General features: G+C 40.2%; 1 protein-coding gene across 1 annotated transcript; it reads right to left on the reverse strand.

Annotated features, from left to right (window-relative positions):
* Positions 1-1,926: 1,926 nt before the first annotated feature.
* On the reverse strand, positions 1,927-9,195 carry cplx3b (complexin 3b). The gene is made up of 3 exons (XM_037697594.1): positions 8,608-9,195; positions 2,662-2,749; positions 1,927-2,558 (listed from the first exon to the last, which is right to left on the reverse strand). The coding sequence occupies exons 1-3, from the start codon at positions 8,763-8,765 to the stop codon at positions 2,334-2,336; spliced, it is 471 nt and encodes a 156-aa protein (XP_037553522.1). The 5' UTR covers positions 8,766-9,195; the 3' UTR covers positions 1,927-2,333.
* Positions 9,196-10,959: the final 1,764 nt, after the last annotated feature.

Consider the following 10,959-nt stretch of genomic DNA (forward strand, 5'->3'; position numbering starts at 1 on the left):
TACTCAGTAATTGTTTGTTTAATAAATCTAAAATTAGGCAATACCCTGGAGATGTGAACCACCAACAAGCTTCATCCGTGGTTTGGATCTTAGAGCTTGAAAAAAAAACAACCTCAACAAACAAGGCACACTGACAAAAAAAGCTGAAATTCATTTCAGAATATAATAAGTCTTGGAAAAGACTGAGATTACGGCAGCATATTAGTAAACATATTAAAGATGACAAATGGTCTTATTGTGACTCTAAAGGAATATTCTATATACTCTAGGACAGTGTTTTTCAAAGTGAGTGCCGCGGCCCCCTCGGGGGCCACCAGGGGGAGCTAGGGGGTCCCCAGAAAGCTAAAAAGAAGAAGATTAAAAAAAAAAAGGCAAAAAATAAAAAATAGTAATAATAATAATAAAAATTGCCCACTAGAGCAATCTGTATGTGTCATTTCCAGATAAACACACTTGAAACAGGTTAGATTTATTTTGTTTTGTTCCTCTGGTCAACAGTTTGTTGAAAAGTTGTTTTTGTCAGTGGGAATATAATACAGTGTTTGAAACATGTTCGTTGATAACAGTTTTATGCTCAGCAGCTGTAATAATTAACTGAATATAATGAATGAAATTAAAACATTCTAAAAGTTGATGTTTCTTTACATATTTTGTAGCATTATGTGTGGGTTTGCGAGGGGGGCCCTCGGCTAGAAGCTAATGCTGTTTGGGGGGCCATGGCATGGAAACGTTTGGGAACCCGTGCTCTAGGAGAGGCTGACTGATGGGAGTTTTTCCATAGCCAAGTTCAATTGCCAATTTTTACATTAGGACACTTTATGCTGATATATAATCCATATTTTCTTTGTTTTAGACACAATGGTTTCCTTGTTTGTAAAATAATTAATGAAAAAAACACAATAGTTGTAAAAATATGAAGATGTTTACAGAGTGTGTGATGGTGAATAGTTGTAATATCACATCTGAATTATTTTAGATATAAAATCTTACCACTTTCCCTGGTTGTTATGTTATTGTTGCTTTAAAAGTGAGCATAATATTCTAATGAACCTCTTTCAGAGTCTGCCAGGGTTGTGCAAAAAAAAAGTTCCCCCACCATAAAAAGCCTCCTAGTTGCAGGAAGCTGTGGTGTCCCTCTGTAATAACTATAGACTGAGTGTATCTAGATCTCAGACAAGAACCAGGAAGTTGAAGCCAGAACATGATCAACTTTACCTGTTAACTGATTCTGTTAGAACTTTTAAGTCCCGCCTCTTCCATGATGTAAACAAAGAAAGATTGCCTTTGATAAAATAAATAAATACATAAATAAATATACTTCAGATATTTTTTTCAGGCGTTGTCTCTTGTTGATTTACTTAGTTCTTACGTTGCTTCTGTGTGTTTGAGTATTAGTTTCTTTTCAACACACTTAGCTGAAATTAGTTCTTTTATGCATATAAGAAAAATCACATGTGGGTGGAGGAATAGGCGGGACTTAAAGTCCCACATAGTGCACACACTCTGGTTCCAAAAATACAACATGGCAGCTCCCATGAACCAGGTCCTGCTGGTTCTTATCCCAACAACTAAAGAAGTGGAGGACTCTTGGTCTAAATACAGTACAGATGTGCCTGCATTTTAACAAGTCAGTCTGGTCAGAACTTGATGTTAATATTTTTGTGGCAAAATTTGTCCAAATTATTTAGGCCATATTTAAGTTTTTTTTTAAGGAGCATGAACAACCCCACAAAAATCTTTCAATTTTTCCTAAAATCATATTTTAATTTCCCAAATTGAACCTGAACACCAGTGTTCGCCGCCTGTTTCTATCCCATCCAAGCAGCTGATCTGTTTGTGAAAACATCTGCTTTGTTTTTGAAGGATGTAAATAAGTAAAAACAGCTCACACTGCCACGACCGGTGCAGCAGAATCCTTCTGATTATCACTGGTCACAGGAAGTACAGAGCCGAGGTGAGTGGGGATGGAGGGGGCGTAATGGGTGCACACTCACAAACTTTATCAGAGGAGGAGTAGCTCGTTGCAGAAATGATCTCATTGATTAAGTCTCAGTTTTTTTCAGAGCACGAATTAGTTGTTTTTGTAAATGGACATTCAGGAGTCAGGACCATGAGAACGTTGAATTTCTTTCTTTTCTGTTTAAGTAAGTGAGTAAGACAAGCTCAAAATATTATAAGCTTCAGTTTAACTTTGCCAAAATAAAATGTAATTAAGCATCTCTGCCAACTCACATTCCACTAAAGCAATGAGAAAATGTCTACACCCGGAGAAGCTCTGCCTCTGATAAATATTTGCACGAGTAACTCCCTGATCTGCTGAGCCTCCCGGCCGATCACATGAGGCTGCAGTTTTCTGTCTGCTTTTTCAGGTCTTCCAGCGTGGCTTGAGCTTTGTCTTTCAGCTGGTCGATGTCCACGTTCTGGATGTTGGACAGCTGGCCCAGCACCGACTGCTTGTGTGTTTCCTCCTGGTTATCCTCGGCGATCATCTTGGCCAGCTCTGTGGGCAACACGACGTCATCGCCCGCCTGCTGGATCTGCGTCTCGTCCACCTCATTCTGGTACGGAAATAAACACACAGGTTCGTGCACATCGGATCCTGTTTGCAATCTCTGGATGGAGTAATTTTGTTAGTAAAGTACATTTATTAGTTTAGTCTACCTTTGGTAGTCTGTACTTTTCCCGGAAGTGGGTTCTGATTGTGGCCCGCTCCGCTTTCTTCTGGGCAAAATGAGCTTCTCGTTCTTGTCTGCGAGGAAAGGGACAAATAAATGGTTTTAAAGTAAAACGAAAGTGCTCAAAATCATACAGATGTTCTTACACAGCTCTGCTTTCATCAAAAGGTGGCAAAATAAATACTTTATTTTAAAATGTATGTTTTATCTCTCACTTCAAGGTCTGTATTTTAAAGTGGTTGGTATGGCTCGGTTGAAATCCAACAATGTTCAGTCAGGTCATCTGGACAGTTTCTTTTTTTGCTGAGATGTTTCAGCCTTCATCCAAAGGACTTCTTCAGTCCGAGGCAAACAAACTGGAGTCCTACAAGTTCCACACTCCCATAGTAGGAAAATAAAAACAGTTTGCTGGTGATAAGATGGTTTCTGGGGCCCGCCCATTCCTCCTCTGGGGCAGCCATGCCAAAATGGTTCAAAACTCCATATTTCATGCTCAATAATCCAGGTTAAAATTCAACAGTGTTCAGTCAGGTCATCCATCTTATCACCTGCAAACTGTTTTTTTCCACTATGGGAGTGTGGGGCTTGTAGGCCTGTCACAATAACAAATTTTGCTGGACGATTAATCATCTCAGAAATTATTGTGATAAACGATATTGTTTGAAATTTGACAATAATTAGTAATTATTGTCAAATTTAAGAAGAAATGTTGGTTAATTTCTGTGTGTAGCACCTTTTTTGACCACTGGATGGCAGTATAAGACTGTTTGAGCTGAAGGATGGATAGTGAGGGAGCAGCAGTGTGTCTCTTTAAGAAAAATGGGAGGGAGGTCCCTTGACGTGACATGAGCTGTCTCTCTTCGGTTCTCAAAATGATGGCCGCTCGGTGTGGTTTGAGCTCTTTAGCAAAGCATTTGTCACAAAAAGCTTTTAATGAAAAAAAATCAGTAAACAAGTTCTCATCTTCTTTTTGCAGAGAAAAATAACTTTTTTAGACAAAGGCACGGGTTTCAAACGTGAATTTTGGAGCTTTGACAAGACAGAGGTTTACCCCCGAGGTCGGCCTGTTAGCTTAGCTCGTAGCTTAGCTTCTCAGCTTAGCTGCTTTTAACAATCCACAAATTGCGATTGTGGACGTTTAAAACAGATTTTAAAGAGAAAAGAGAAAGGGAGGGGTCAGTGAAGAGCACCGGAGTTGAGTCTTTTGTCATCCAGTGTCTTCAGTAGAAAGAGAGAGACACAGAGAAACCATAAAGCCAATAAATGAAAATGAGGTTGATCATTTTAATTTATCATGCAATTAATTGATTTACTGTTTATTGTGACAGGCCTATGTAGGACTCAAGTTTGTTTGTGGCTCCTCGGATAGAAGAAGTCCTTTGGATGAAGGACGAAACGTCTCATCAAAGAAAGAAACCATCCAGATGACCTGACTGAACATTGTTGGATTTGGACCTGGATTATTGAGCATGAACTTTGGTGCTCTGTTGAAATGTTCTGTTTGTGTCTGGGGGTCCACATTCAACTTCCTGTTTACAGCTCTGTCTCCTGATTAGTCGTCCTGGTTTATGCGCCATGAGAGGTAACCTACCAAATGTTGACACACTAACACACTTTTAGAGCTTTTAAAGTGTTTTGTTTCCTGAACTGAGTCCGTGCAGCAAAATGTTAGTTAAACTGGTTCAAAAGAGCAAAACAGGTTGAAGCAGAAGCCACAGTCGGACTCCCGCAGACGTGTGGACACCCACAACTCTGCTGAAGTTAATACCAATACCAGAAACAAGAGGTGGGATTTCTAAATTACAGTAAAATTAAAAGATTACTGTATATATCAAAGTTCATGCTCATCAAGCCAGATAAAAATCACAGTTTTTTCCCCAAAATACTTTTTGTTTCACTATGGGAGTATACTGCTTGTGGGACTCAGTTTTCTTTGTGGCTTCTCGGACTGATGCAGTCCTTTGGATGAAGGACAAAATGTCTCAGCAAAAATACCCTATATATATATTTTTATAATATTTAAAAGGTTGTTTAGTTTTTTTAGTTTAATCAGTGTGAGTAACACAATTACTCCATTCTTGTTTGTTTGTTTTTCCTCTCATTTTGGTCATGTTCAGTTGTTGTTTGCATCTTTTCTGCTCCAGGGTGTAGATTATGAGGGTCAAGGAAAAGCCTCAGCTGAACGTCTGATATTAGTCAGTCAGAGTCAGAGTCAGAGTTTCTTTATTGTCATTCGCACCTCATGTGGTACATGTGGTGGAGCGAAATTATGTACACAGGGTCCCAGTTACATCCAACAATAAAATGTATAAGAAAAACAGTAACAACATCTAAGATATGAACTAAGAAAAACATCAACTAAATATACACTAAGCACTCATAACATTAAAAACATTGAACATCAGCATGAACATGAGTCTGTGAGCGGATGTGCACGCATGAACACATCAACATGAAACAGATCAGCAGTAACATGATGTGGTATTTCACAGTGATTATTCTGGTTAGAGATTCATAAGTCTAACAGCCTCAGGGTAGAAGCTGTTCCTCAGTCTAGTGGTTCTACACTTAATGCTCCTTAACCTCCTTCCTGAGGGGAGTGGGGCAAAAAGTGTGTGTGCTGGGTGAGTGGGGTCCTTCATGATGCAGGTGGCCCTCTTCCTGCATCTGGAGGTGTAGATGTCTGTGATGGTGGGGAGGCTGATTCCGACAGACTTCTGTGCAGCCTTCACCACTCTCTGCAAAGCTTTTCTTTCTGCAGCTGTGCAGCCTTCAGTCCACTGCTGACATTAAGAATGAGCTATTCTGTTCATATTCAGCTATTTTCTTTCCTAATTTTCTGAACTTGCTAATTTTTTTTCCCAAAAGGAAACGGCTTCTGTGGACACTTCATGCACCACAAGCTCAAACCATGATCATTCCACTACTGTGCCCTACAGTCAGAGGTTTGAATTTTATCAATTGTTAACCCCTCTTTTTTCACAAGTCACCTTTTATCATTAAAGCTGAAGTTTTCTTTCAACTCCTTCAGTCTGCAGGATGTTGATTTTTAACCTTATGAACCTTTAATGACTCGTCTTTAAGTAAGAGTCACATCAGAGCTGATATGAATACTAAAACAGTTTACAAGATCTGTTGCAGCTGCAAAGTCCTTTTATAGTGTGAATGTTAATGAAGCGTTCACACTATTGTGATCCATTTTTCTTTTGTACATTTTTCAACATCTTTCTCGTTCCACAATTGTTGTGCTATTTCAACAAATCATACATCAAAACATTCAGTTCCTTCAGAACCATCCTGATTTGACTTTTGGAATTGGTGCAACTTTACCTTTTTAAAACATTTAGCCTTTTCTGACATTTTTTTCTCATAGAAAATGAATTAAGCTCATTCTCATTCTTCAAATTTTTAGATATGTTTACAACCTTTTGTGCAAATTTAAACATTTTTTCAGCTAATTTCAGCTGTTTTTTTCAGCTGTTTTGTGCTCCTTACAGATTATTTCTAACTATAACATTTCTGTAGTTTTACTAACTTCTTTCTGCTAAATTTGGCTTGTATGCTCCTTTCAACTTATGTCTGCAAGTCTCAGCTTTTTCTACTATTTCAGCTTCTATTTAGCTCTTTTGATGCTAATTTTAGCTTTTTCAGCTAATTTCACTTTATTTATTTAGTTCTTTCCATTTCCTTCTGGTATAGTTTATGCTTCTGTCTGCTTTTTTTAAGCTAATTTCAATTTTTTTGTGCTGATTTCTGCTTATTTAAACCTATTTCAACAAATTTGTGCTGTTTCTGCTTTCTTCTGGTAATTTAGGCTTGCTCTTCCATTTCAGCTACATTTCAGAATGCTGTTTTAGCTACTTTCAGCTGTTTTTCAGCAAGTTCTGCAATAAACATTCACACTGCATTTTCACAAGAAATTCAATATCTCTAGTTTATTTTTAGCAGTTCTCTCAAGTTTTTCTAAGTTTCCAGATTCATTCATTCACTCATTCCTTCCTTCCTTCATTCATTTATTTGCACTTGTGTATATTTATAATACTTGTAAGATGTTTGAGCAAAATAATTACTACTGATTATTTGAATAAAGTTTGAAGACAGTCAACAAATATTACAAATTCAGACTCTATAGCCAAAGTAATGATCATACAAGATAAGGGCTTAGATTTCCTGGTTTGTCAGTTTAAAAGTGATCTCAGTCACTGTGGGATTTCTATAATTTGATGTTTTGTTTAGGATTGTTATATACTGGAGGCATACATGTTGGCACATCTTAACTCATGCGTTTTCATTAAGCCAACATATTTATTTTCCGTTGAGTCATTCAAACATGTGCTTTAATATAATTTTTTTAATATGAAGAAGACCCAAATGTTTGGAGACATCCAGTTCCGTGTGTGCTGCCTCCAGCAGAGGGCAGGCTGTAAATGTGTTCTGCAGTTCAGATGACAAAAATGTCTGAGTGAGTGAGGAACAAAGATTTTGCTGAACTACCTCAGACATCATGATAGAATGACCTGAGGTCAAATGAGAGGTCAGCACTGTAGTCAGTGAAATAAGGAAGGTTTCTATGACAAAAAAAATCCATAGATTATTTTTGTCGGAGCAGATGTGAACAGGAAGAAGCCGAAACTTGACCCTCTGGATCAAACCAGCAGCGCTGCTGAAACACTGAGCAGTGTTTGCTCCTGTGTCAGAGGAAGGTCATCCTGGGAGGAGATGCTTCCTCCCCTGAGGTCTGGGGTTCACTTTGGATTACCAAATACTAAGAAGGCCCCCTTGGTGCATCGCTCAGTTGCAACCAATGAGCAGCTCTGTCCCCCCCCCCCCCCCACCCCCCACCCCCTCTCAAGGGCATCAGTTGACAGTGTTGTTACTGAGAATGGTTTGAAGGCTGAGGGGGATAAAACATCTTCATAAAACATGTGTAAGTACTCCCCCACCAACCCACCCCTTCAAGAGTCTGCTCTAATCTGAGCAGAGCGGACCCCTCAGTGATCTATACTCATGTGTATCCCCCTCTGACCGATAACTCTTCCCCCACTGAAGGTCGAGTCATGACGGAAGAGCATCAACTTCTCTCCGTCTGCCTTCTGTGGAGCTCAGTGGGCTGAGGAGACTAAGTGTTAATGACTTCACCTCCCACTCATTCTGAAAATGTCTACATGGTACCGAGACACGGTTTGGGAGAAAAGTGCCCATCAGAAGGTGTTAGAGAGCCAGGGCTTCATAAAACTGAAGAATTTTCTCTTTGTGAGAAAACGCAGAGCTGATGTCTTGGAGTTTTCTGATTTTTCTTTTTCCTTTAGGTATTCAAACCAACAAGAATCCTATTGGAATGTGGAGTCCTGCTCTGAGGGGAGAACACTAGTAGTGAGCTACATTTTGTAACTCTGACCTTGTTGTGCACTGTGACCTTAATTGTGTTGTTGTTTTTTAAAAAATAGGGTCATTAAAAATTTAATTTGCAAATACACTTTTTAAAATGTTAGAAGATGAGAGATTTGAATAGTGGATTTCCTTCCGTAAAAATAATCTATCCATGCATATTTCAGAGATTTAACCATTTTAAATAATATCTCACACATGGATGATGAAAGTCTGCTCTGATTTAGGAACACTGGAGATGGTTGCTTGCTCTCTGATACTTCTTCTTTTTTTAATTTCTTAAACACAAACAAGAATAGTAAACATTTCTCATGTAAATTAGAAAACCGTGTTTTGACAATTCTAAGAGATGGAGATCTCCCATGGGAGAGAGGAGCAGCTGCACGAGGAGCGCTCGTGTCGTTGCGCTGATGCGTAAAGATGCGCTCCGCGCGCCGCGCGCGCTCTGCCATCCACACATAAAAACACCGAGTTTAAACATCACTTTGCTTTCTGGCACATTTTCACGCATTCTTACTGGAACAAAAGTAAACCAGAGCCTTACTTTTCCTCCTCTAACTGTTGTTGATATTGCTCAAATTCCTCTTGAGTCATCCCCTGAGCGGAGGCTTCTGATTTCTCCCCCTCGGGTTTCTCCTCCTTCAGTCCGCCCGTCAGGTTCTTCAGCTGCCCCCCCACCACGTGTTTCACCATGAAAGCCATGGCTTCGATCCGGAGAGGGTCCTCGGTTTGATCGGCTGAAGTTCGAAGATCGGGCGCGCTCCTGTTGGACCGAGAGCGGTGGTGATGGGTGGATGGATGAAGGATAGATGGACTGATGGGAGGAGGTTTCCGCTAAGTAACGTTTAAACCAAACGTCTCGACTTCAAAATCAAACCTGTGGATAATCTGAGATTATAATCTGACGGGAGGAAGGCAGCAGCTTCAGCACCGCCGCTTCCCGGACAGCTCCGCGTTCAGACGGATGGAGAGCAGCTCCAGCTTCTGAGCCAACAAGTTCGGTGCTGAACTCTACCAATCCCGTGACTCAATCCTCAACCACCACACCCCCCACCCAATCCCAGCCACCGCCGGACCGCACGGGCCGGGCTGCGCGCGGGATCCCGTGATTCGTCGTCTGATTACAACTCAGACAACTGGAGGAGGAGGAGGAGGAGGAGGAGGATGACGGTAGGAGACAAACAACACGTGACTGAGCAGAGTTTCTCCTGGCTGTTTGGATGCCTCTGTCTTTCTCAGGGACATTTTAAGGAGTCTGTCAACAAAAGAGCTCCCCGGGTGCTTATTAAGCTGTGAGTTTGATTTAAAATCACTAATGCATTTTTTATCTGGGGTCTGCGTGAAGAACAGGAGAGGGGACTGAAATGATACTTGGATACATCGATTAAGAGTTGTGCCATCAGGGTTTTCCAATCCTGGTCCTTGAGGGTCACTATCCTGCACATTTTAGATGTTTCTCCAACACATACACCAGATTTGAATCAATAGGTGATGAACAGGCATCTGCAGAACATGAAGAGGTCATTTAACCATTGAATCAGGTGTGTTGGAGCTTGGAAAACACTAAATAAAACTTGCAGGATTGGCCGTCAAGGGCCAGGATTTGACACATCTGTTATAGTTTGCCACTGTAAATGACAGGTGGGATGAGAGACAACCCACAGTTGGTTGTGTATTTATTTGAGAAACAGAAAGAAACTGGTACAATTTGAAATTTGTAACTTGTCCAGGTTGTACCCTGCTTCTCCCACAGTGGCTGCTGGATATGGGCATGTGACCCCTGAACCAGGAAAGGAAGAAGCACGTAATAATGATGGATGGACGGACAGAGGACTTGAGGAAAATAAATGTGGAGCACCTCAAGATTCAGTGTTAGGTCATAACATATTTATTTATATATTAATGATATTTAGAGTATACATAAAAGTTTCCCAAGGTTGGGGAGGCCCCACAAAACAGTTTTTGGGTCATTGTGAAAATAGTTTGGGGTCACAGGTTTCTACTCAGTTGAGAACCAGTGGTCTAGAAAACTATTTTCTTTTGTTTGCAAATGATAAATATATAACATTTTGTTGTAAATATTGAAAAAAAAAAAGATTCCAGAGAGTCTGGTTTGGGATGTCAACATAAAAAGTAGTTTACTGATAATAAATAGTTTTTAAATTGGAACAAAACAAAATTTATGATCATCCATAGGTGGAATCTTAGTAGAAATGGTGTATAAAGTGAATTTTCTGAGGCTTCATAAATTGAATTTGAATCTTATTTTGTTGTTGTTGGATGTAACTGGGACCTTGTGTACACAATTTCATTCCACCACATCCACCACATGTGGTGCGAGCGACATATAAAGAACCTTGAATCCTTGAATATACAAACAAAAATTTATAAAAGTATTGAAATTTTAACTAAACAGAAAGCATTTCAACACTATATTTGTGTATACTATCAGGCCTTGCCGGGTGGTAAGACTCCAGCAGCATCTGAAGAGCATCGGCAGGACAAGTGAGCTGCAGCCCTGGATGTTGCTTTGGCAAAAGCTTGGATGTGGGAGTTCTGCGAGGCCTTAGATAGAGACTCTTGGTCAGCTCCGAGGAGATTCTGGCAAACCATCAGATGGCTGAGGAGGGGAAAGCAGCACTTTACCAACACCCTGTTCAGTGAAGGTGGGGTGCTGTGTTGACCTCAACCAGTGATGTCATAGGAAGATGAAAGGATTACTTCTCAGACTTTCTCAATCCAATCAGCAGAAGTAATGAGGCTGAGTTGGTGGACTTCAGGGTTGGTCTATCCATAATCTGGCTGAGGTTGATGATGTAGTTAAAAAGCTCCATGGCGGTCCAATCAAACGTCGAACCTCAGATGCAGAAAGAACAATATAGGTTCTGTCCTGGCT

Source organism: Nematolebias whitei, chromosome 2, assembly GCF_014905685.2.
Source record: "Nematolebias whitei isolate Nwh7 chromosome 2, NemWhi1, whole genome shotgun sequence".
Taxonomy (NCBI): Eukaryota; Metazoa; Chordata; class Actinopteri; order Cyprinodontiformes; family Rivulidae; genus Nematolebias; species Nematolebias whitei.